Source organism: Myotis myotis, unplaced genomic scaffold (assembly GCF_014108235.1).
Source record: "Myotis myotis isolate mMyoMyo1 unplaced genomic scaffold, mMyoMyo1.p scaffold_m19_p_1, whole genome shotgun sequence".
Lineage (NCBI taxonomy): Eukaryota > Metazoa > Chordata > Mammalia > Chiroptera > Vespertilionidae > Myotis > Myotis myotis.
This window is the reverse complement of record NW_023416313.1, coordinates 58,096,282-58,123,879: the sequence shown is the minus strand read 5'-3', so window position 1 is coordinate 58,123,879 and position 27,598 is coordinate 58,096,282. Positions and strand designations below refer to the sequence as shown.

The 27,598-nt window shown below is 37.5% G+C and overlaps 1 protein-coding gene across 31 annotated transcripts in view; it reads right to left on the bottom strand.

Moving 5' to 3' along the window:
• PTPN13 (protein tyrosine phosphatase non-receptor type 13) overlaps window positions 1-27,598 on the bottom strand; it is a 212,291-nt gene that overhangs the window by 6,131 nt on the left and 178,562 nt on the right. For 17 of the 31 annotated variants that reach the window (XM_036338751.1, XM_036338759.1, XM_036338796.1 and 14 more), the window contains 11 exons: window positions 26,485-26,620; window positions 25,667-25,804; window positions 25,481-25,569; window positions 23,427-23,483; window positions 19,333-19,388; window positions 17,092-17,195; window positions 15,433-15,581; window positions 13,613-13,703; window positions 9,755-10,092; window positions 7,761-7,976; window positions 1,820-1,882 (listed from right to left, as the gene is read on the bottom strand). In XM_036338751.1, coding sequence (XP_036194644.1) covers window positions 1,820-1,882; window positions 7,761-7,976; window positions 9,755-10,092; window positions 13,613-13,703; window positions 15,433-15,581; window positions 17,092-17,195; window positions 19,333-19,388; window positions 23,427-23,483; window positions 25,481-25,569; window positions 25,667-25,804; window positions 26,485-26,620 — 1,437 coding nt within the window. Of the gene's footprint in view, window positions 1-1,819; window positions 1,883-7,760; window positions 7,977-9,754; window positions 10,124-13,612; window positions 13,704-15,432; window positions 15,582-17,091; window positions 17,196-19,332; window positions 19,389-23,426; window positions 23,484-25,480; window positions 25,570-25,666; window positions 25,805-26,484; window positions 26,621-27,598 lie in introns of those variants that run through there. The other 14 variants (XM_036338784.1, XM_036338785.1, XM_036338805.1 and 11 more) reach the window with 11 other exon arrangements.

Sequence of the window (27,598 nt, the reverse complement as noted above, 5' to 3'; positions counted from 1 at the left end):
ATCATAATGTAAATATCTGATATGCAGGATATATTTTCAGGGGTTGCGACCCACAGGTTGAGAACTGCTGCTAGAAGGTCTCTGTTATTCCAGCAGGGTCTTCGTTTTATTCACTGATGTGCTCCAGGCACCTAGAGGAGTGTGGGTACACAGGAGGCACAAATCGACATCTGCCAAACCAGTGAACTTCCTGGGTCTAAAGACCTGCTTATACAGGTCAACACCTAAAAACTGTGACTGTGAAGGAGCTTAATATTTACCTTTAATTTGAATTAAAAGGTATATAAAAGAAAAGTAGGCAAATTCTAATTTTAAAGATAGTAAACTTCTGTATACTTAAAGAGGTAGAGAGATGTGAATTCACAGATACATGAAAATAGCTTCCACATCCCTCCCCCCAACACAAACAAAAAGGAGAGTGGAGGTACTCAGAGCAGACACTCTATGCCAGCGATTCTCAACCTGTGGGTTGCGACCCCTTTGGGGGTTGAACGACCCTTTCACAGGGGTCGCCTAAGACCATCGGAAAACACATATATAATTACATATTGTTTTTGTGATTAATCACTATGCTTTAATTATGTTCAATTTGTAACAATGAAAATACATCCTGCGTATCAGATATTTACATTACGATTCATAACAGTAGCAAAATTCCAGTTATGAAGTAGCAATGAAAATAATTTTATGGTTGGGGGTCACCACAACATGAGGAGCTGTATTAAAGGGTCGCAGCATTAGGAAGGTTGAGAACCACTGCTCTAAGCAATGCCGTCCCTCTGAAGGTCAGTGGGTGAGAAACTGGTCTGATTTTAGGTGAGTGAAATGAAAATGCTCTAAAGAGAGGACAGATAGACCCGCCCACTCACTGTCCTGAAGAGTGCCTCATCCAAGGTAAGCAACCCAGCCCGTCTTCCTGCCTTTTAGTGGATGCGGCTGAATCAATTCCCTCTGGGGGAATTTCTGCAGCAAGAATGTTGCCTTCTATCTTTTTGGTTGGATATGGGGAAGGAATGGCACTATGAGCTATTTTGTACGCCCCCTGCCTACCCTCCCCTCCTCCCCCGCCGCATGTCTGCCCCTAACATGTCACCCATGCTCTGTAATCTATTCAGGGCAGATATTGCATTTCTTCATTTTTAAAATTAAAAGGCAATATTTGAAAAAAGATAGCCTAGAAATATCTTCTTTTTAAAAAAAAATATATTTTATTGATTTTTTTACAGAGAGGAAGGGAGAGGGATAGAGAGTTAGAAACATCAATGAGAGAGAAACATCGATCAGCTGCCTCCTGCACACCCCCTACTGGGGATGTGCCCGCAACCAAGGTAAATGGCCTTGACTGGAATCGAACCTGGGACCCTTCAGTCCGCAGGCCGACGCTCTATCCACTGAGCCAAACCGGTTAGGGCTATCTTCTTTTTTTAAAAAAATATTTTTATTGATTTCAGAGAGGAAGGGAGAGGGAGATAGAAACATCAATAATGAGAGAGAATCATTGATCAGCTGCCTCCTGCACGCTCCTCACTGGGGATCAAACCCACAACCTAGGCATGGGCCCTGACTGGAATTGAACCATCACCTCCTGGTTCATAGGTCAACGCTCAACCACAGACCTATGCTGATTGGGCTTCTTTTTCTTTATTTCCCTGAATTAGTCCTCATGCTTCATTTATTTATTTTTTTAAGTCCCTCATTACCATAAATCTTTGAATTTATACAATAATGTGGGAACCCTCAAAAGAAAAATGATTTATCTAGAACTTTTGAAATATCAGAATCTTCATGCAAATCCTTATTAGAAGACATCAAGACTCACCTCTGTCTGAACCATCCCATGTCTTTGTAGTCTCATGCAGCGCACTAAATCAGAGATGTCAAACTGCCCAAAACAAACAAAGCAGAGTCTATGTTAGGTAAAAAGCATAGCCCAATTTGAACGCCAAAGATTCACAGAGTCAACTGGCTTATACATATTTCTGTACCCCATTCTCCTTCTCCTTCTAGCAGTCCAAACTATTATGGACAAAATAACTTGGTGAACTGACTTTGCCATCATTTCATAATTTTAAGAATTAAGAAAGGTTATTGTATTTGAAAATCCACAAAATAAATTCTTGTCCTTCTAAAATCTGACTAATTTCTAATAAAAAAAAAAGAAAGAAAAGGAAAACTAAAGTTCTTATGTTTTCCTTCTCAGAATAAAATTCCTGATCTTTTCATTTTCACTGATATTTAAATTTGAAACAAGGGGGAAGTAGACTATTTTGTTTTGGCCCACTTAAATTATTATGGTTAGATATAATAGAGTGTGAAGTGCAAGATAGAACTGCTTTTAACTAAAAAATTTTAAAGACAAATATTGTAATTACATATTGTATATGTTCAATATTCTAACATTTTAAGTGATGTTTACACTAATTTAGATATTAAGTAATATTACACTCATTAACTTTATTTATTTCATAATAATTTTTAAATTGGGAGTAATTGTTTAGAGATAGACTATTTAACATTAATTTGTTTAACAAAATATACATTTCCCACCAATAGGTAACAATAACAACAACAAAAGTGTATAAGCCTGTTCATTTCAAAATATACTTTCTTTTGTGCTTTAATATTTCTATCCCTAAAAGCATGATAACAATATTGACTTTATTTTATATAAGCCTAAAAACATAAAAAGTGAAATGCATAAGGGGCTTTTGAGCACATGGCTAAAAAAACAACAACAGTAAAACAAATATAAAGTTGAAGTATTATTTCTTTTTCATTATGGTCCATGCAGTTTTGAACATTTACAAAAAACAATTCTGCATAGTAAGAAAATTAAGGCATTCATATAAACTGATAAAAAAAAAATTCCAAGATCCTAACACATTAAAAAGTTAGATTCCAGAGAATTATATGGAACTTAATGAGAACTACACCAGCATGAAAAAAGAGGTAGAAACCATGAATAAGAATCAAGCAGAAAGGAAGAATGACATAGCTGCAATAAAGAATATCCTAGCCAATTTGGCTCAGGGGTTAGAGCATCGGCCCGCAGACTGAAGGGTCTCGGGTTCAATTCAAGTCAAGGATACGTAACTCAGTTGTAGGCTCGATCCCGTTCTGGTTGGGGTGTGTGCAGAAGCAATCAATCGATGTGTCTCTCTCACATTGATGTTTCTTTCTCTCTCTCTCTCTCTCTCTCTCTCTCTCTCTCTCTCTCTCTCTCCCCCCCACCCCTCCTTTCCACTCTCTCTAAAAATCAATAGAAAAAATATCCTCCAGGGTATCCTTTAAAAAAATAAAAATACCCGGGAAGGAATCATAGTAGATTACAGGAAGCAGAGGACCAAATCAGGGAATTTAGAAGATAGAATGGGTAGAAAAAACACCCATTCAGAGCTACAATGAGAAAAAGAAATTAAAAAGCAGGAGTAGAGTTTAAGGGAGCTTTGACACAACATGAAACATAACAACATGTGCATCACAGGAGTACCAGAAGGAGAAGAACCTTAGTAAGGAATAGAGAACCTGTTTAAAGAACTAATGACAAAATATCCCTAACCTGACTAAGGAAAAAGCCACTCAGGTTCAGGAAACACAGAGAGTCCCAATCAAGATGAACCCCAAAAGACCCACACCTAGACACATCATAATTAAAATGGCAAACGTTAAGGACAAAGAAAGAATCTTAAAGGCTGCAAGGGAGAGACAGAAAGTTAACCTACAAGGGAGCTCCCATTAGACTGTCAGCTGATTTATCGGTAGAAACACTTCAGGCCAGAAGGGACTGGAATGAAGTATACAAAGTAATGAAAAGCAAGGGACTGAATCCAAGACTACTCTATCCAATGAGGCTATCATTCAAAATTGAAGGTAAAATAAATAGCTTCGCAGACAAAAAAAACCTAAAAGAATTTATCACCACTAAATAGCACTGCAAGAAATGCTAAAGGGACTGTTGTAAGATGAAGAAGAAGTAAAGAGAAAGAGAGGAACATAGGCATAAATAATAAAAATGGCAACAAATAAATACCTATCAATAATAACCTTAAATGTAAATGGATTAAATGCTCCAATCAAAAGACATAGGGTAGCTGGATAAGAAAACATGATAAGAAAACATGACTCACCTCAGAACAAAAGACTCACACAGGATGAAAGTGAAGGGATGGGAAAAATTTTCCATGCAAACGGCAATGAAAAATATATCTGGGGTAGCAATACTCATATCTGACAAAATAGACTTCAAAGTTAAGGCCATAACAAGAGACAATGAAGGCCACTTCATAATAATAAACAGATTAATACAACAAGAAGCTATAACCCTGTAAATATATATGCACCCAATATAGGAGCATATATATATATATATATATATATATATATATATATATATATGAAAACTTCTGGAGGATTTTAACACATTGCGTACCACATTGAAATCTCTAAGACATACGCCAGGGACTGCACGTTTTTGGGCAAACTGCACGTTATTTAAATCATCATAATGCACTTTAGGTGTTGTTTTTCAATAATTATAACATTTTTATTTACAAAAACAATTAAACAATTAAAGTTTCTAGTACTTTTTTAACGTATAGTACTGCGTAAAACATTTTCCTCTATGAAGAAGGACCAAACAAAATTTACATAAGTATCGAGATTCGCTCCTTTTTTCCATGGGTGTGAAAAACAAGAACACTCGTGAGCGGTCCTTAACAGATGGCGCGCGAAACACGAGAAAACTCCTGAACGGTACGAAATGTGTTAAGAGAGAGATAAATAGCAGTGCACTCATAGTAGGGGACTTATTAATACCCTACTGACATGAATGGATAGATCTTATAGACAAAATAATTAACAAGAAAACAGAGACCCTAAATAACACTCTAGATCAAATACATTTAATTGACATTTGCAGAACATTTCACCCCAAAGTTGCTGAATATACATTCTTCTCAAGTGCACATGGGACATTCTCAAAGATAGACAACATGTTAGGACACCAACTAAGTCTCTACAAATTGAAGAAGATTGAAATCATATCAAGCATCATCTCGGATTACAAGGGCATGAAACTAGAACTCAATTACTGGTGCAGCCACTGTGGAAAACAGTGTGAAGATTCCTCAAAAAATTAAAAATGAAACTGCCACTTGACCCAGTGATCCCACTTCTAGGAATATATCTGAAGAAGCCTGAAACACCAATCAGAAAAAATATATGCACCCCTATGTTTATAGCAGTGTTATTTACAATAGCTAAGATCTGGTAACAGACCAAGTGCCCATCAGTTGATGAATGAACAAAAAATCTGTGGTCCATCAAAAAACTATTAGGCTTAATAAATGAATTTGGCAATGTAGCAGGATACAAAATTAACGCCAAGAAGTCTATGGCATTTCTATACACCAATAGTGAACTTATAGAAAGAGAGACTAAAAAAGCAATTCCATTTACCATCACACCAAAAAAACTTAAGATACCTAGGAATAAACTTAACTAAAGCGGTAAAAGACCTCTACTCAGAAAACTACAGGACGTTGAAAAAAGAGATAGAGGAAGACATAAACAGATGGAAGAACATACCACGTTCATGGATTGGTAGAATCAACATCATTAAAATGTCCATACTACCCAAAGCAATCTATAAATTCAATGCACTCCTCATTAAAATACCAACAGCATATTTCACAGACCTAGAACGAACTCTCCAAAAATTCATCTGGAATAAAAAAGACCCCAAATAGCTGCAACGATCCTGAGAAAGAAGAACAAAGTAGGTGGGATCTCAATACCAGATATCAAGCTGTATTACAAAGCCACTGTTCTCAAAACTGCCTGGTACTGGCACAAGAACAGACATATAGATCAATGGAATAGAGAACCCCAAAATCGACCTGAACCAATATGCTCAATTAATATTTGACAAAGGAGGCAAGAACATACAATGGAGTCAAGACAGTCTTTTCAATAAATGGTGTTGGGAAAATTGGATAGATACATGCAAAAAAATGAAACCAGACCACCAACTTACACCATACACAAAAATAAACTCAAAATGGATAAAAGACTTAAATGTAAGACAGGAAACCATAAAAATACTAGAGGAATTCAAAGGCAACAAAATCTCAGACATATGATGAAGCAATTTCTTCACCATTACAGTTCCTAGGGCATTGGAAACTAAAGAGAAAATAAACAAATGGGATTACATCAAAATAAAAAGCTTCTGCACAGCAAAAGAAACCATCAACAAAACAACAAGAAAGCCCACTGCATGGGAGAACATTTTCCAATGTTACACCGATAAGGGTTTAATCTCCAACCTTTATAGGGAACTCATGCAACTTAACAAAAGGAAGATAAACAATCCAATCAAAAATGGGCGAAGGACCTAAATAGACACTTTGCAAAAGAGGACATTCAGAAAGCTAAGAGACATATGAAAACATGCTCAAAGTCACTAATCATCTGAGAGATGCAAATCAAAACAACAATGAGGTACCATCTCACACCTGTCAGACTGGTTATCATCAACAAATCAACAAACAACAAGTGCTGGAGAGGATGCGGAGAAAAAGGAACACTCGTGCACTACTGGTGGGAATGCAGACTGGTGCAGCCACTATGGAAGACAGTACAGAGTTTCCTCAAAAAGTTAAAAATGGAACTCCCATTTGACCCAGTGATCCCACTCCTAGGAATATATCCCAAGAAACCAGAAACACCAATCAGAAAGGATATATGCATCCCTATGTTCATAGCAGCACAATTTACCATAGCTAAGATTTGGAAACAGCCTACGTGCCCATCAGCAGATGAATGGATTAGAAAACTGTGGTACATCTACACAATGGAATACTATGCTGCTGTAAAAAAGAAGGAATTCTTACCATTTGCAACAGCATAGATGGAAATGGAGAGCATATGCTAAGTGAAGTAAGCCATCAATGAAGGAAAAATACCACATGATCTCACTCATTTATGGATAATAAAGATCATTATAAACTGATGAACAAAAATAGATACAGAGGCAGAACAGCATCAAACAGACTGTCAAACTATAGCGGGAAGGCCGGGGAGGGTGGGGGAGGGGGTTAAGAGATCAACCGAAGGACTTGTATGCATGCATATAAGCATAACCAATAGACACAAGACACTGGGGGGTAGGGGAGGCTGGGAGAAGGTCAAGGGGGGGAAAAAAGGAGACATATGTAATACCCTTTGTAATACTTTAAGCAATAAAACAAAATTAAAAAAAAAGAAAAAAGAAAAAAATCTGTGGTACATTTACACTATGGAATACTATGTAGCTGTAAAAAAGAAGGATCTCTTAACCTTGGAGACAGCATGGAAGAACCTGGAGAGTATCATGCTAAGCGAAATAAGCCAGTCAGGGAAAGATAAGTATCACATGATCTCATTCATATGTGGAATCTAATGAACAAAATACACTGATGGACAAAATAGATCCAGAGACATTGAAGCATGGAACAGACTGACGTATGCCAGAGGGAGGGGTGGGAGATGGGAAGAGATTAACCAATGAACTTATATGCTATATATGCTTAGCCACGGACAGATAATAGTTAGCGGAAGGCCTGGGGAGGGAAAGGGAGCAGGGTAGAGGGGGGTCAATGGCGGGGGGGAAAAGGGGATATCTGTAATACTTTCAATAATAAAGATAAATAAAAAAATAAAAAGTTAGATTCCACCGTTATTTCTGGTCGAATGCTCACTCAGCCTATCCTTGTCCTCACCTCAAGATCTTGACTGATTAAGCCTAGCACCACATCTATGCATATCAGAGTCCCTGAACGTCCGATGCCAGCGCTGCAGTGGGTGATGATTGGGCCTGATCTGTGAACGTGTCTCATATAAGAGATGAAAGTGAGCAAGTCGTCTGGCTGAGAAGGTGTATCATGGTCCGGCCAGGCAGTGAAATTCAGATGGGAAATATGTCGCACCTCTCGTGTCTGAAATTACAATAGAATAGGAATGTAAAGGCATGCTATATTGTTCACATGTAGTTACTTCTTAATATTATTTTATCCTTTCAAAATTAGCTTTTCCATCAGATGAAATCAAAGGAAAATGAGGGACAAAAAAACCTCCATCAAACAAACACATGGAGGGCCTTTATCAAGGAGGACGCTAGATCCACATTTTAAATATTGGTAAAAACTGCTTTTTGGAAGTCCTAAATGAAAATATGTTTTGATAACAACTTTTTTTTTAATGGCCCCATTTCAAACTCACCCCGGATAAAAGCCAGTCATTGCACTGGCTAAAAAACCCTATGTAATTTGGCCCAGCTACCTCTCAGACCTAACCGTTTCCTCCTGGCCATCTTGCTCCAGCCACCGGGATCTCTCTGTGGTTCTTTAAAAACACTAGGCACAATTCAGTCTCAGGGCCTTTGCACTCCCTCTTCCTGACTGAAATGCCCCCCGCCATGTCCACGTGGCTCATTCAACACCTGCGCGGTTTTTTCCACAGCACCAGTATTCTCTCATTAGAGGGTAAGCTCCATGAAGTCACAGTTTCTTTTTTGTCTGTGCTCATTGCTGAACCCCTTAATTCCATAACAGGGCCTGAAATCTGTAAACATGTGTTGGTTAAATAAATCTTTAATTTTTTAAATTTAATTTAATTAAATAAATATTTAATTAAATATTTAAGAAATAGTGAACAATGGTGCTTGCATAGGTAATGTAAGCTGGTGTAAATGAATAAGGAGGTATAGACTTTAATTCTTTATAAAATCAGAAATAAAAAATCACAAAGGAAATTCTCAGGCTACATTTACATGCTGCCCCAGAACTGAGTGAATATGCTCGTATGCGTTGTTTCTGTGAAAGTAAAACTACTTTCTTTAAGAGAGCTAAAACGCCAATCGGAAACACATTACTCACTCCTAACTAGTATTCCTGGGGGGAGGAGTGAAATAAAGCGTGGAGATGAAGAAACAGTAGCTTTACGTAAGGTCTACCCATTGTCTAATTCAAGCTAAATTTATTCAGTGGTTAGGTGGCCACAGTAGGAATTACTGGAATGACAAACATATATGCTACAATTGTCCATGTACTACCCAAGACGTCTTTATGGAGGAATATCTGCTACTTAAAGGTTTTTAAAAAACAGTTTTATTGAGTCTACTTAAAGGTTTGATTTTTAAAAAATGAGTCTCCAGTGCACAGCTTCTGAGCCATTCTGTGCTATCACTAAGCAAAGATGGATGATCACATTAAAAGCCCAGTATTCTCATTTTCATTTTATTTTATTTTATTTTTTTAAAAATATATTTTATTGATTTTTTACAGAGAGGAAGAGAGAGAGATAGAGAGTTAGAAACATCGATGAGAGAGAAACATCGATCAGCTGCCTCCTGCACATCTCCTACTGGGGATGTGCCTGCAACCCAGGTACATGCCCCCGACCGGAATCGAACCTGAGACCTTTCAGTCCGCAGGCCGACGCTCTATCCACTGAGCTAAACCGGTTTCGGCCTCATTTTCATTTTAATACAGTATGTACTGGAGGAAACTGGAAGAATTCAAGAAGAGGTCACATTTAAACTTATATCAGATAAAAAATAATAGGTGGCATTAGTTCCATTGAAATGGGAACCAAGAAATCACTGTCTTTTTTTTTTTTTTTTGAAAAATACATTGATACGATCATGGAAAGGGTCCAGGCCTGCATTCCAACCAGGAGATAAGCCTTAGAAAATGGAAAGATTTATTTTCCTCACCTGAATATCTTCTAGGGTCATTGCTCTTACTACAAAGCCCTTCAGCGGCTGCATTTTCACCAGCGCCAGCCGGAGCCTGTTGCTGACCATTGTCGTTTTGCCGAGGATGTTAGGCCAGTAGCGCTGGCATTTGACTTTTTCCCCTTCTACCTCTTGGGTCATCATGGCTATCACTGTGGACTTTTGTTCCCAAATCATCTGCCAGAAATCGCCAACGGTTGTAGGGAGAGGCCCTTGGCAGGCAATGTAAACGAACTCTTCCTTCCCCACTGGTATCTTAATGAAGCTGGCGTTGATATATCCACCTTCATCTCCGAGAGGCACTCTTGTAGCATCATCTGTGAATTTACCACCACAAGACAGAGCCATCTATCTCATGCATTTTTAAACAAGAGCTTTATAAACAGGGTGAGTCAAAGATGATGACAAATTCCTCATAACCATAGACAAAATCACAAACATCTCAATACAGGTATATTTTCAAATTGTAGGATAAATTATTTTATATTTACTCAAACATTTATGCTACAATTGTCCATGTATGTTACAAGTTGCCATCTTAATGTGCAACATGATATTATTTACATAGATCTGGCTGAAGATATTAAAATTAATAAATTAATGAATGCATTTAGAAGTTCTTAACTAACTAGAGAATCAAATACAACTTTGGTACTTCTTTTCCATCCTTATTTTTAATGATGACAATAATAATGAATTTAATAATGAAGGACAATGCTGAAAAATTATCTCATAAGACAAAAATTAGTATCACTGTGAAACTATTAAAGTACTTATTACAAATATAGGGTGTCCCAAAAACATGTATACAAACTTCAAAGGCTGATAGCTCAGTTGACGTTTCTTTCTTTTCAGCCAGAGTAAGCTCTGAACAAAGGAAATGCATCCTAAAATGCTACTGGAAGTTTGAAAACACAGTTGAAGTACAAACACTGCCTTTATAATTTATTCAAAGTGTGTATATACTTCTTTGGGGACACAGAGTGTTCCCCAACAATGTATACACACTTTAAGAGCTGATAACTCACTTAATTTTCACTCCTTTTCAGGTTAAACTGATTTGAAATAATAGGTGAAGCCTGATTAAGCTATGAACAAAGACATTTTATCCATTAGACTTTTTAATGGTGATATATAAAAGATAAAGTTTATGGTACAAAACCGGCAATAGTTGACGGATTGGGATGCACAAATACAGAACGAATTGATTCTTGGTGTTTGCAATTCCACTGCTTCGCATTATCAGCAGTGCCTGGACCCCAGTGGTCATCAGTTTGAAAACAGGCATTGTAAAAAAAAAAAAATTCATTTCTGTAGATTCTTTTACATTTTGAAAATGAACTGAATGTTAATAAACACTGATTTTGTAATCATTCAAAGTATGTATACATTTTCTGGGACACCTATATAATTGGCAAAATTAACTCTTGCTCATGTAATTAAGCTATATTCTTTTAAATAAGCAGCCAAAATAATAAACACAATAAAAAGGGAGCTCACTTTATTCTCTAGGCATACAGACTCTTGTCTTTGTCTGACTGTAATTTCATATAGTCAAAATATAAACTTTCAAAACAGGCTGCCCCAGTGAAAAGTATATATAAGCTGTCTTATCCAAGATAATTAATTTGTATGTATTTATACATTAGAAGTTATTTCTACTTCAAATATTTATAAACTTAACTGGTAATTTCTGTGACTCCCAAATTATGACTCTTAGTAATGGGTTTCAAAACCCTCCATTGATTGCCCTTCTATTCCTTGACTTGTAACTCTTAGTCCTAGAAACAAACCCACTCAGCAGTTCTGAGCTCATGACTTATCCCACTCTGACTCTGAGATAATAGCCATTTTCTTTCTCACTCTCTCTTTTTTTTGCCTGAAATAATTCCCATATACTTTATGCCAAACCATATCTATTCCATTTTAAAGTGCTAAGATTCACTTCTTTTTTTTAAAAAAATATTTTTATTGATTTCAGAGAGGAAGGAAGAGGGAGAGAGAGATAGAAACATCAATGATGAGAATCATTGATTGGCTGCCACCTGCATGCCCTCTACTGGGGATTGAGCATGCAACCTGGGCATGTCCCCTTGACCAGAATGGAATCAGAACCCTTCAGTCCTCAGGCCAGTACTCTATTCACTGAGCCAAACCAGCTAGGGCCTAAGATTCACTTCTTAAAAGAAATTTCCCAAAATGAATTTTGTATTCTCCATCTTGATAGAAAAAATGCAATTGTATTATTATTTATTGTATGATTTGTCATTATTAGTTCAGTTATTTCTCCTTGGATTTATGGCAAAGATAGGGTCAGTGTGTCATATGGTATAATCCTGTGGTCGGCAAACTGCAGCTCGCGAGCCACATGCAGCAATTTGGCCCCTTGACTGTGGCTCTTCCTAAGCCTTAGAAGTACCCTAATTAAGTTAATAACAATGTACCTACCTATATAGTTTAAGTTTAAAAAATTTGGCTCTCAAAAGAAATTTCAATTGTTGTACTGTTGATATTTGGCTCTGTTGACTAATGAATTTGCCGACCACTGGTATAATCCATTGTGCTAATATATATACAAATATGGCTGATACTTTTTATAAGAAATTGCTAGACATTAATATTTTGGCTACCTACATATATTTATATATAATTTTTTAAAAATCAAATGTTTGATAATGAGTCAAACATGGGTAAAAACATTTTTTTTTTCCTTCTGGTACATGAAATAATGCAACCTGGTGGTACCACTCTGTCACATGCATATACTAGTATATAGCTATTATGTACCACAGACATTTCTCTAAACTTATAAGTGGGATAAAGAGATGTTGATTGTGACATATGAACTAAGAAATTGTTCAACCCAAAGACAATTGATACTGTTAAAAAGACTTAAAAATACTGATTTAGCATCACTGATTATTTTCTAACTAGAGGCTCAGTGCACAAAATTCGTGCACGGGGGGGGGGGGGGTGTCCCCTCAGCCCAGCTTGCACCCTCTCCGGGACTCCTCAGAGGATGTCTGACTGCCGGTTTAGGCCTGATCCCTGGGATCAGGCCTAAACCGGCAGTCAGACATCCCTCTCACAATCCTGGACCACTGGCTCCTAACCGCTCACCAGCCTGGTAGCCCCTAACTGCACCCTCCCCCCCACCCGCTGGCCTGATCACCCCTCACTGCCTCTGTGTGCCAGCCTGATTGCCCCTAACTGCCCTCCCCCCTTGCAGGCCTGGTTGCCCCCAACTGGCCCTTCCCTGCTGGCCTGGTTGCTCCTAACTTCCCCCTCCTCCGCAGGCCTGGTCACCTCTTACTGCCCCCCGCTGCTGGCCTGGTCACCCCCAACTGTCCCCCTGCCAGCCTGGTTGCCTCTTACAACACCCCCTGCTGGCCTGGTTGCCCACAACTGCCCCCCCCCCCCGCCAGCCTGGTCACCCCTCATGGCCCCCCCACCAACCTGGTCACCCCACGCAGCCTGCTGTTCAGTCGTTTGGTAGTCCCTCACTAACCCCCTGTCGGCCTGATCACCCCATGCAGCCTGCTGTTTAGTCGTTTGGTTGTCACTCACTAACCCCCTTGCCGGCCTGGTCGTAGGCAGCCATCTTGTGAGGGTGTGATGGTCAATTTGCATACCACCCCTTTATTATATAGGATACAATGCTAGTAATTCATGAGTGTCTGAAGAATTATTTAATATTTCTCTAATTGATTTTCAGAATACATAGATAATTTTAAAAGGAATTCACACTGTATACCTAAATTTTTTGTTACTAATATAAATCTTTGTGCACTTAAGTAAGAGATAGATAGGCTAGTATGAAGGCAAATTAGAACTTACAGGGAAGTATATTTTTATATCGGTTCTTCCTTCTGTTTTCCTTAGTTTGTCCAATTAGACACTGATCCAAAGGTTTTAATTCTTGAAGATTCTGAAGGCAAAAAGGAAATAAGGTTAAATTCGTTGAGATTAGCAAGTGTTTAGGGTACAAAACTAGCTATTGATCAGGGAAGGCTTTGAGTGTTAAAAAATAGACATGTCTTGCTCGACCAGAGTGGCTCAGTGGTTGAGCGTTGACCTATGAACCAGGAGGTCATGATTCAATTCCTGGTCAGGGCATATACCCAGGTTGCAGGCTTGATCCCCAGTGTGGGGCATGTAGAAGGCAGCTGATCAATGATTCTCTCTCATCATTGATGTTTCTATGTCTTTCTCCCTCTCCCTTCCTCTCTGAAATCAATAAAAATATATTTTAAAAAAAGAAAAGAAATAGCTATGTCTTGTCAAGATAAATAAGCCTAAATTTCCAATACTAATTTGATGCACCAATTGTTAAAATATATTGTTGGAAATATCTTTTACATGTTGTAGTCAACTAACTTTGTGAGGTACCACTTTATACCTTATTTTAAATTCAGTTTAAAGATGTCTATAATTATAATGTAGAAAAAAATACAACTTATAAAACCAACTTTGGCTTAAAGCTGGAGCAGAGTTTCTTGACAATATTGTCTGTGGGGTCATAGAATATTCCATATAGTAGAGCTGTAGTTAGACAGTATTATGTTCTAAAGTCAACTTTTTTTCACTTTTTATTCCATCCATCCATCCATCCACACATTCACCAAATATATACTGAAAATGCCCACTGTATATGTAAGGCACTGTAATAAGTATTGGGAATATAGTTGTGAGAGAAAAAATATGATTTTGGCTCTCCTGGAGCTTATACCCTATTGGGAAAAGAAGGCAGTAAAGAAGTAAATAAGCAAATATTGTGATCTATGCTATGAAGAAATTAATAAGCTGCTGTGATAGAGAAAAATAAAGGACTTTATAAAATAGGGTTGTGATAGCAGATCTCTAACATTTATTTATTTTTTTAAATTGATCTTAGAGAGAGAAAGGAAGGGAGAGAAGGAGAGAGAGGGGGGAGAGAGAGACATTGATCGGTTGCCTCCCCCACGTGTCTTGACTAGGATTGAAAACATCACCTTTTGGTATATGGGAAGACACTCCAACCAATTGAGCCACACCAGCTAGGGCAAGGTTGCTAACATTTAAACTTAAGACCATAAAAAAGAAATATTTTCTGGAAAAATGGAGGGGAACAGTATATTCTTGGAGCTGTTAAATTAGAAACTATTGCTAATGGTGAACCACACTTATAGTGTATTAATTATGCAGTCTAGTGGATGGTTGGACTTAAAAAAAAACCACCACCACAAAAAATACTTTATCTCTACATATGAGGAGGGGAGAATAATCTTCAGGGAGACTTATCAAGCTCCAAAGTGGCTAAAGAGATCCCTTTAAATCAATACTATGTTTTAGGATCCTAATTTAAAAATATAATTTACTACTAGATATGATGAGATGGTGGTGCTTTTTGAGATGGTGGCGCTTTTTAAAAAAAAATTTAATTAATTTTTTTATTTATTGTCTAAAGATTTACATATGTCTCCTTTTTCCCTGATTGACCCCCCACCCCAATCCATTCCCACTCCGGGCAAGCCCCCACCCCCTCAGTGGATAGTGGTGCTTTTATAGTTGGAAGTTAAGTTGTAAAATAACAGACATTTTCAGAATTTTTAAAATTTCTTCTAACCTTGAATACAATTTTATTTGAGAAAGAAAAACCATTTGCAGAAGCTACTTACCTCCAACTCCTTAGAAGGAATTCCTTGATCTAGTAAACCCCGCAGCATTCGAATGACTGATTTCAACTTGGTACCAGTGTATTTACCAGAGGGAAGCACTTTGACGATGGGAAGTGCAGTGAGCTCCTCATTTGTCAGAAAAGGATGATCTAACAAGAGTTCAGCAGTTGATTAAAAAAAAATCCCCCCCAACAACTGACTTAGCCAATAAGGGAACTAAATTTAGTATATTTTCACCTCATGTATTTTTACATGAGTGAGAGAAGCTTTAGAATTAATAAGGCACTAGAATTAATTGGTAGGCAGATAAGTACAATCAACACAGGAAAATCTTGGCCACAGCAAGGCCCTTGTACTCAACTTTCAAGGAAACACCCTCACTGACTATTCAGAAATTCTTAAGGCTCTTGACTCAAATGGTACTGTTTTCTTGATGAAAATGTATTTAGTTCTACTATTATTTTGCATTTAAATGAGTTTCCTAGCACATGGGGAAAAGAGGAAGGGAGGTTCAGAAATTCCTTACAATGCGGCAATGCACTAGTGAACACTGATCCCCCCATCTACTCACTCTGGGTACTTAGTGTCAGTGTCTCTGGTATTTGATAGTTTTCTCCATGCAAATGAAGCCTTGAGGCCTTCAGGAATTTATCTAAAAAGTGCTATCAGTGCCTTAGAATAGGCATGTTTCTAATTTAGCACCTGGTCTATGGAAAGTGCTTATAACAGAAGGTAGTTATTTTGAAAAAAGCTGCAGAGATATCTTGCAATAGACTGCACAAGTGTAGCTTTAATTATGTCAATCAGTTGATTAAAGTATTCTGATGATGCAGCTAACACACAGTCAATAGTCATTCTAGGCACCGTGGGGCACACAAAGCTGTACAAGATACCTCAAGGAGCTAAACATCTGGCTGGGGTGAAGGCTAATTTTGAGTACAAAATTCACTCATATGAAATAACCGTGAACCTTCACAGAGCTGCGTGTGAGTGCAACAGGAGCTTAAAGGTTAAAGAGCACGGGCTACAGGAGTTGATGAGCTCTGTCACTGACAACAGTCTACCTAGATCCAAAAGTATTCATTCACTTCTTTAATTTCTTTTAACTAAAACTTCAAATTACAAAACCATGGTATTTCATTGCGTCAGTATAACATTTCCTTATATGAACGAAAAGAGAAATGCAACTCTGGATAAGAACCTCATTTCTCCACTGACGCAGTTATAAACGAGAGAAGCAGTCAGTGATAGGAAGGACAGACCAACGGACTCTAAGAGCTAGCTCTTAAAAAACGAGGTAGGGATTCAAGCGTCATACATTCCTACCTTTGAGCCATCCTACCTATTTTACTGTAAATAAAATGTGCTCTTTCTCATTTCAGAATGGCAAAATTGTGACTTTGTGTTTCCACTTATAGTTATACATTTATTTGTTTGTTTTACTCCAAGCCACTGAGAATTTTCACCTACAACTGTGTAAACTTCTGGTTACATAAATGAATGTTGATGTTTGCTATGTGATTTAACTTTATGTATAGAACCAAGTAATGTTCACATGTGGTGAAATAACATATCCATATATTCTGAAAATATAATTTTCAAACACTTATTTTTTCTATCCACTGAGTTTGATGAAAAAATTGCTAATAAAATTCTTGCCTTTATTGGAATCTTCGTGGTTTATTGCTTCTATTGGCAATTCATCACTCCCCCATGTTATTTCATCATCATCAGTCCTCCTTTCTTGTGAATTTTGAATTAATCTATGAAAATAAACAAATTTACAATATTTTCTTCAATTCTTCCATAATATATATAAATATTATGTCCTAGAACCACTCATTTCTTCTATAATTAGGATGGTAGTTAAAAATAAATTATCTGATTAAAAAACCCAAATCCACAATTCTTAAAATTTCCCCTCAAACAAATCCCAAGTCTCTGAACCTCAGACTGAAGAAGCCCTTGTAGGGATAGAGAAGGTGGTGGTTTGTTCTGCCTGGATGACTGAACACACCTGTGTCAGTACAGCTCTCTCATTTTTTAACAGCTGCACCACTGGACTGTACGGATGCACCTTCCTAACTTTCGAAGTCCCTACTGATGAACATTATTCTTTTGCTTCAGCCAGGAGCTGGCAGGACACTCTTGTCTCTGGGCACTTGCTCAAAGCTATAAAGCTCAGTACAGTTCTCATTATTCTAGGGGTGCACAGTAGAGGCCCTCTCCCTGGTAAGGTAAATGGCTAGAAAGACAAATTAGGTAGGAGAATAATGCTTAGTACTAAGATGAGATGAAAAAGGATAATGTAAAAGCCTGAACAAAGTACATTTGTCTAGTGCACCCCAAAATGTCAATGACCAGGAAGTATGCTGCTTAGGGTGAATGCTTTCCTCTGCTTCAATCAATGGTCACATTAACATTAAATTTGCAAGTGCTGTGTTCATGAGGTTGCTTTCGTCTTCTAGAAGTACATTTTGTCTTTAAGGATGTATTCTGGAGATCCGTCCATTAGGCATTCTATTCTCTTCTTTCTGATTCTTTTGAACAGCTCCTTAGCATTTCATTGTGGAGTAGGTGCCAATTTATTTGGTGTCTATTATGGTTTTATTTTACTACTATAAACAATATTGCAAAGGATATTGTTATAGAAATGTCTTTCCACACAAATTGGTAGTGGGACCAATTCATAGAAATAAAATTGCTAGGTCGAAGAGTATGTTTCAGTTCTTTGAATTTATGACACTGACCATTTGTATGCATTAAGAAAGAAATAATATTGTGTATTTTAACTGTAGGACCTATTACGATTTCAGAGATGTTAAAATAAAAGTATATCTAAGAATTAATAACATGCAAATAAAACTTTTATGTTAATAGTGTTTCCAATTACTACCTAAAGTACATTAATTGACCCCTACTCCTTCCTCCCCTTGCCCTGACAGTTATTGGCAGCTGCCCCAGATATTTGCTAATCTTGTAAGTATAAAATTGTATGCATTTCTACATTAATACACACCCCCTTGTCTAACTTGACATAGTGAAATATTCACTATCAATTTGCTTTTCTAGGAAAATCAAATATGTAGCTCCCTGTGGCTGTTTGGTTATTGCCTGGTATGAAGCAAAATTTATGTACAACCACTATGTTGGCTAACAATATATACAACTTTTCTTGATCTATCATTTAAAGTTACAAAAAATCTTATTTTATATTAGAAATTGTTTTCAAAAAGAAAAAAAAATAGTGGAATTTAAAAATGTTCCTTCTTTGGTTTTGTTTTCTTATTAAAATAAATAATTTATAAAGTATAGAAAAACAGAAACAGAAAGTGAAGTTACCTATAATCACACCAGAAGATAATCAAATGTCATCATTGTTGGCACATTCCTTTTAGACCCTTGTCCCAGTATGCTCAAGAGAACACTGCTCTTTTGGAGCAATGTTATAACAAACATACTGTCACATGTCACTAGAACCTCTTGTTAAAACTATTTTTAAAAAATTATTTATTTTTTAATTTTCACCCAAGGATGTTTTTATTGTTGCTTTTTTTAGAGAGAGAGGAATGGACAGAGAAAAACACTGATTTGTTGCCTCCCATATGTGCCCCAACTAGGGATCGAACCCGCAACCTAGTTACGTGCCCTGACTCAGAATCAAACCTGCAACCTTTTGGTGTATGGGACGATACTCCAACCAATTGAGCCACCTGGTCAGGGCTTATAATAATATTTTTAAAACAGTCTTAATATTCAGCCATAGTTCCATAATTTAAATAACAATTCTTATTTTTCTGGAAAAGACAATTTTAATTTAAAAATAAATAAAAGGAAATCTTCAGAGCACTTCTAAAATAAGTATGGAATTGTTATAAATACTTAAAATTACTTTCTTACCTTTCACTTTTTTCTTTTTCTTCACAATATTCTTCACAGCCATTCATTTTGGTAGACTACAATAAAGAAAAATCACATTAGCCCAAAGTAAAAAAATAAATAAATTAAACACTCTCATAATGTTCACATTTTTCCTGTGAATTATTTCCTATATGTACTGTTATTGCTCACCTTCACATTACAAAGTCACTTATAAAAACATAATTTATGGAGTGACATCAGAGGAATGGTGATGTGAGTAAGAGTGTATTTCTTCTTCTCCCCCTGAAATTTCAACAAGTTAACCAACTATAATTCAATAAAGAAATCCCTGCTCAACACAGGCCCATGCCCGAGAGACCGGCGCACTAAAACATCTAAAGGTGGGCAACCAAGAAAAAATGGAGAAACAAGAAGGGAGGAAAGTGCAGATGGCCCACAGCTGTAGCCCTGCAACTAGGAGCTTGAGCTTGCGGCTTGGCTGGTTGTGAGAGGGGAGAAAGCTGGTGGCAGCAGATGCTTCCTTCAGCTGGGAGGAACAGAGAGCTGTGGGGTGGGTGGGCAGCCCAGCAAAGAGAGTGGCAAGGGAGTAAGCAAAGGAGGACAGCAAATACCATGGAGAACCATAGCAATGAGGATGACCAAAAAGAAAATGAAAAAACTCCAGAAAGCAAGCTGGAACACATGGAAATATGTGATATAAATGACAGAGATTTCAAGATTGCAGTTCTGAAAATACAACGAGATGCAAAAAAATACCAACAGGCAACTCAGTGCACATCAGAATTTCATCCGAATTCTCATCAGAAACTCTACAAGCCAGAAGAGAGTGGAACCAAATATTCAAATGTCTGCAAGATAAACTACTAGCCAAGAATAATATATCCAGCAAAATTATCCTTTAAATATGAAGGAGAAATAAAGATGTTCCCAGACATACAGCAGCTGAGGGACTTTATCACCAGAAAACCTCCATTGCAGAAAATACTCAAGGGAGTTATTCTACCTGAAACAAAGCACATAAGGTCACAGCAATACAAGTAAGATCACCAAAAAACTTATAGCATTAAAAGGGATAATTTGTGACAACAAAAACATAAAAGGGGCAGGTTGGGGGTGTGGAATGTATGAACTGGCAAAGGAAGATGAAGATCAGATGCACTCAAAAGGAAAAAACTATGGTATATATGGAACTTCTTCTTTTTTTTTAACCTAATGGTAACCACATCAGGACACATAGCTACAAAAAACAAGAGTCAGAGGAAAGATGTATGGCATACCACCAAACAATGACAACAGACAGAAACATAAAGGAAAAGAACCAATGGAGGCACAGAGCTACCAGAAAACAAAAGATAGCATAGCTATGGAAATCCTCATACATCAATAATGACCCTAAATGTAAATGGTCTGAACTCACCAATAAGGAGGCACAGAGTAGCGAGTGGATCAAAAAACAAAACCCAACCATATGCTGACTATAAGAGATTCATCTAAGCTGCACAGACAAAGGCAGATTCAAAGTAAAAGGGTGGAAAATGATTATCCAAGCAAATAACATCCAGAGAAAAGCAGGTGTAGCCATACTTATATCTGACAAAATAGATTTCAAGATAATAATGATAATAAGAGACAAAGATGGACACTTTATAATGACAAAGGGAACACTACATCAAGAAAATATAACAATTCTACAAGTTCAAGAAGATTGAAATCATATCAAGCATCTTCTCAGATCACAATGGAATATTTACAATAGCTAAGATCTGCAAATGGCCCATCAGTAGATGAGTGGATAAAAATAGCTGTGGTACATTTATATGGAATACTATGCAGCAGTAAAAAAGAAGGTTCTCTTACCCTTTGAAGAGCATGAAGGGACTTGGAGAGTATTATACTAAGCAAAATAAGCCAGTGAGAAAGAGAAGTATCACATGATCGCACTTATATGTGGAATCAAATGAACAAAATAAACTGATGAACAAAATAGATCAGAAGACATAGAACCATGGGATAGACTGTCGAATCTCAGAGAGAAGGCAGAGGTGGGTGGAAAGTCCTAATTTATTATTTTTAAGGATGGACTGACCCAAAATATCTTGAAATCTCAAGGCACAAATTTGTGGGAACTCTCTGTACTTTGGTGGTAGGACAATTTATATAATATTTCCAAATAACTGGTAGGAATATTCTACCTCTACAAAAGTTAATTTTAGGTTTGTCCTGGGTAGTTTTACATCCCAATTCTTCCATGTGAATTTTAGAATAATTTTTAACAAGCCACCCCTGACTCTAACATAAAAAAAGACAAATATTTCATGGGACCATATTTAATTTATGGGTGAATCTAGGAAGAACTTAACTTTTGGGTTTTTCTATCAAAGAACAAGGACTATTTTGCTTTAAGACTACTTTTATGCTTTGTGAAGTTTTAAAATTTTCCTAATACAGATCATATAGATCAGGGGTCCTCAAACTACGGTCCGCGGGCCACATGCAAATACAAATATTGTATTTGTTCCCGTTTTGTTTTTTTACTTCAAAATAAGATATGTGCAGTGTGCATAGGAATTTGTTCATAGTTTTTTTTTTAAACTATAGTCTGGCTCTCCAATGGTCTGAGGGACAGTGAACTGGCCCCCTGTTTAAAAAGTTTGAGGACCCCTGATATAGATTTTTCATTGAATTTATATCTAGAACTATTGTTTTGAACTATTGTAAATGAAGTTTTCTTTAATTATATTTCATAATTGGTTAAAGCAAAGACTGTGTTATGGACTGAATTGTGTGCCCCCAAAATACACAGGCCAAAGACCTAACCCCCCAATGTGACTATGTTTGAAGACTGTGCCTTTGTGAAGGTAATTAAAGCTAAGTGAGGTCATAGCGATGGTTCTCTAATCCAAAGGGGCTGGTTTCTTATAAGAAGAGAAAGAGACACCAGGAGTGCACCAACGCAGAGGAATGGCAATGTGTGAGGTCACAGTGAGACAGTGGCCGTCTACAAACCAAGGAGAGAGGTCTCACAAGAAGCCAACTTGCGGACACCTTGACCTTGTATTTCTAGCCTCCAGAACTGTGAGAAAATAAATTTGTTTTTTAAAAGACACCCAGTTTATGGTATTTTGGTATATAGCCCAAGCAGAAAAGGACAGACTTCAAACTCAAATCTGCAGACACTAGACAAATAATAAAAACCTTTGAAATGCTGGGGTTGGGAGTGGTAGTGGTAAGCAGGGTTGGAAAATAGGAAATGGTAGGGTCTGTGGTGAAATAGTCATAGCATATTAGTAATCTAAATTTTGAAATTTAATTTTATCTTGTGAATTCTGAGTTTATAGTATAATATAAAGAAATAGGGCCTTAGCCGGTTTGGCTCAGTGGATAGAGCGTTGGCCTGCGGACTGAAGGGTCCCGGGTTAGATTCCGGTCAAGGGCACATGCCCACATTGTGGGCTCAATCCCCAGTTGGGGTTGTGCAGGAGGCAGCCAATCAATGATTCTCTCTCATTATTGATGTTTCTATTTCTCTCTCTTTCTTTCTCTCTGAAATTAATAAAAAATATTTAAAAAATAGGGCCCTAGCTGGTTCGGCTCAGTGGATAGAGCGTCGGCCTGTGGACTGAAGTGTCCCAAGTTTGATTCTGGTCAGGGGCACATGCCCAGATTGTGGGCACAATCCCTAGTGGGGGGGAATCCAGGAGGCAGCTGATCGATGATTCTCATCATTGATGTTTCTCTCTCTCTCTCCCTCTCCCTTCCTCGTTGAAATCAATAATTTATATATATATATATATATATATATATATATATATATGAATCTTTGTTGCTGTTGTTTATAATAAATATAGAATTTAAAATTCATTAAGGTATATCTATGCAGTAGAATACTGGAAAAACATTAGAAATTATGAGACAGGTTTTTATATACTAACTAGAGGCCCGGCGCATGAAATTCATGCGTGGGTATGGTCCCTAGATCTGGCCTATGATCAGGGTCATCTTCCCCAGCTGCCCGCAGCCAGACCTGCCACCCATCCCCAGTTCCTTGTTCACCATCAGGTGATGGGTGCCTGACAGCTGGGGGAAGGGACCGAGAGGTCAGCTGTTCCCACCTGCTCACCGGCCTCGCCCACACTGCGGGTGGCTATCAGGTGATCGGAGCCTGCCAGCTGAGGAAAGGAACCAAGATATGGTCAGTGCACATCATAGGGACTGGTCCAGTGGTTGTTCTAATGTTAGGGTCAATTTGAATATTACCCTTTTATTATATAGGATAGAGGCCTGGTGCATGGGTGGGGGCCGACTGGCCTGCCCTGAAGGGGGCCCTGGATTGGGGTGGGGGCCCCCCCGGGGGGTGGGGTTGGCTGGGGCAAGGGGCCGTGGGGTTTGCAGGCCGGCCCCGGCCCTGATCAGGGTGGGGGTCCCCGCTGGGGGGCGGGGCCGGCCTGGGCAAGGGGTCGCTGGCAGTTTGCAGGTGGTTTGCAGGCCGGCCACGCTCCTGGCTTTGTCAGGATGGATGTCCAGAAGACGTCCAGTCTATCCAGTCTAATTAGCATATTACCCTTTTATTAGTATAGAATGTCAGCCTGTGGACTGAAGGGTCCCAGGTTTGATTCTGATCAAGGATACATGCCCGGATTGTAGGCTCGATCCCCAGTCAGGGGTGTGCAGTTATTAATTACTCTTTTATTAGTGGAAAGAAGATAATAATTATCAAGTGAAAACCAAATTTAGAACTATATGTTATAATTTATATTTAACAAAATCACTTCTCTTTCTCTCTTCCTCTCTTTTTTTGATTTGAGGAAACCTATGAAGTGATTCTTTCACTGGGATAGGATGATGCTTAAGTGTAACAAATAAAATTAACCTCCATTTTCACCCTAAATGTAATGTTTCAGTAAAATAGGCAAATAATCTCAGATGATGTCAACTTCTTTTTTTTTAAAATTCAACAACATTTTATAATATACTAGAGGCCCGATGCATGATATTCATGCAAGGGGTTTGGCCCTCACAGCCGCGGTGGCTGCCTCGGCCCTCACAGTCCTGGCTTCGTCTGGAAGGTCGCTCTGCTGTCTGGTCTAAGTAGCATATTGTGCTTTTATTATTATAGATAGATACTGAGCACTAATTCTTATACAGCTTATTTTTACCAGTTTGGATCCAATTATTTCAATATGTTATGAACCAGTCAGGTGTCTAAATATTTTTAAACAAGTCTCAATTGAAATCTCAAAGTAATCATAGCAAAAGCCATGGAATAATTGGAAGAATTAGATGTTTCTGTGCTAATTAAAAAACCAAGAATCCACGAGGGGAAGAAGGGAGCATTCAAAGATAAAAGCCAAGTTTTTTACCTAGGTGAGGTATTAACTGGATGAGATCTTGGATTTCTCAACATTTTGTTTTGTTTTTTTAAAGAGAGAGAGAGAGAGAGAGAGAGAGAGAGAGAGAGAGAGAGAGACTTGTTGTTCCATTTATTTTGCATTCGTAGGTTGATTCTTTTATTTTTTTATTTTTATTGATTTCAGAAAGGAAGGGAGAATGAGTGAGAGAGACAGAAACATCAATGATGAGAGAGAATCATTGATTGGTTGCCTCCTGCACAACCCTGACTGGGGATCGAGCCTGCAACCCGGGCATGTACCCTTGATCAGAATCAAACCTGGGACCCTTCAGTCTGCAGGCTGACGTTCTATCCACTGTGCCAAACTGACTAGGGCCATTGGTTGATTCTTGTATGTGCCCTGACTGAGCAACCTTGGTGCACTGGGATGAATCTTAACCAACTGAGCTACCTACCTGGCCAGGGCCTCAACTTTTATTTGGTGTAAAAATAATAACATAAAAATTATCATTTGTGTGTGTGTGTGTGTGGGGGGGGGGGGCACCTTTTTTTTTTTTAAAAGAAAATTTCACCAAAGGAAATTAAAAGATTTATAGGTAAATTCTCTCTCCAAAATGAGTAAATGACATTAGTTCTCATGCTTAATGAGATTACTAAGCAGCCAACAGGATATTATCTTTATCTCATGTCTAAAAGGGAAATTGGGAGATAGAGAGAAGTAAGGCATCAGCAGAGAAAGCAAGTTTTAAAGTAAGGAGATATAGAATTCTAACAAGATGGAATATCCTACAGTGTTTCTCTAGGTAGTACCCTTACCTCTGTAAAATCTTCAGGTAAAGGTGATCCATCACAGTCTGTATCTTCTGCTCCCTCTTCAGATAACTTTCCATTCGTTTTCAATGCACCTGCAAGAGAAATAAAGAAGCCAAGAGGAGTTACAACGCTCCCAGAGACCTTCTTGCACTCCTTAGTGTACCAACTGATTCCTTCGGGCCCATCTACCTGGAACACAGGCACCTGCTGCCGCATTAGTTTGGTTTAAAAGATTCTGGGCTTCCTCATCCACAACATCCAGCAGAGACTGGATAACTTCAGCTTCTTGAGGGTCGTCATAAATATCATCTTCCTGTACATCAGATTCTTGAAAAACAGCAATTTACATGGGGTTTTACTTTTAAAATATTGATATAAGAAAAAGACAATGTTTCAAATAGATTAAGGCAGGTCTTTCCAATTTTAAGCATCCACTTTGAAAAGTAGCCATGAACAGATAAGTAGTTGACACTAATAGGGGGCTAATCACTTTTAGTTCTAGAACTACTCTGGCTGCTCTGACAAAAGACCACACAAATGCACCCAACAAAGAATAAAATAATATTAGTGTCTGTGATACACCTTTTTATGAGACATTAATAATTTAATGCTTATTTTGTAAATTAATCCAAAATGATTAATTCATGAAAGAAACTCAAGAAATTATGTTACAAAGATTAAGGATATGATAGAGCAGCCCAAACATCTCCAAGAAAAAATTTTCTAAATTATTAAGTAGCCTGTAAATTGTTTCTTCAAAGAATGTGAGAAACACTATCAAACAAAACAGCTATCTTTTCAATCATTTAAAAATAGTTTTAATCTGAGAAATGAGAATGAATCCTGGACATTGGTACAGTAATGCAGTTAACAACAATTACTATTATATTGTTCTTTTATTTCTTTGAACAACAAATGGTCCTTTTAAAACCAACTATAAAAAAATAAAACAAACTATAGGGACACGTAAGGCAAATAAGAGAGGATACCTAATATTTCTTTATTACCTGAATTATTAGAGCATTTAGAGAAAATGGATGACTGATTTGGAAAACTACCTTTGGACAGAATCAAATTTTCTGATCCCTTCATCTGAAAAGTAGAGCATTTTCCTTCAGGGTGCGAAACTTCTTCCCCATTAATCTAAAGCATAAAACCAAAACAAATCATTAGTTTATGATTTTATTAACTTCCATGGTTAGGGAGGAACTGTACATTGCTCCTCAATGTCCTTCTCCCCCATTTCTTAGTACAAAATCCATTTTATATCTCCCCACCTTAGATGTATTTTTAGGAAGTACGAGTGCTATAAAATGTGCAATGGAAATGGAACTTTCCATCATCAAATGTGTCTGGAAATCCTAGATTAAACATTAAATCAATATTTTTACTCTAAGAATTCTCACAATGCTTACTAATATAAATTCTGGGTTGCCAAAAGAGAAATTTATTATGCAGTACTTCCTAAACTTATTTGACTGCAGAAATCTCTTTTTTGAGCCATATTTTATAGGACTTATCTTTCATAGAAATTTTTAGAAAAGTTCAATATGGTTACTAAACTTAGAAGTTGAGGGGAAGGGCAGAAAATCAACCCTTTAAGTATTTGTGAAACTGTTACACTGACATAAATTTTAGTTTAGTGATCTGATCAATTGTTAGGCATAAAGATTTTCAAATCTAGTCTAAATCTCATCTCAATTTAAGAAAAATAACAATGGCTCATAACTATAAAGTAATTATTTATAAGATATAACTTTCTATTTCAATGCAATTTGTGAAACATTTCATTGTTTCAGAAAGCCTATTGAAAAAATGATTTGGTGCCTTTGCTGGTTTGGCTCAGCGGAGAGCATCAGCCTCCGGACTGAAGGGTCCTGGTTTGATTCCTGGTCAGGGCACTTGCCTGGTTGCAGGCTCGATCCCCAGTAAGGGGCGTGCAGAAGGCAGCAATCAATGATTCTCTCTCAGCATTGATGTCTATCTCTCCCTCTCCCTTCCTCTCTAAAATCAATAAAATATATTACAAAAGAAAAAGAAAAAGAAAAAATGATTTGGCAAAATTGAATAATTAGATTAAATTAAATAATTTTATGCAAATAAAGGTGTTTGTTCTGAAGA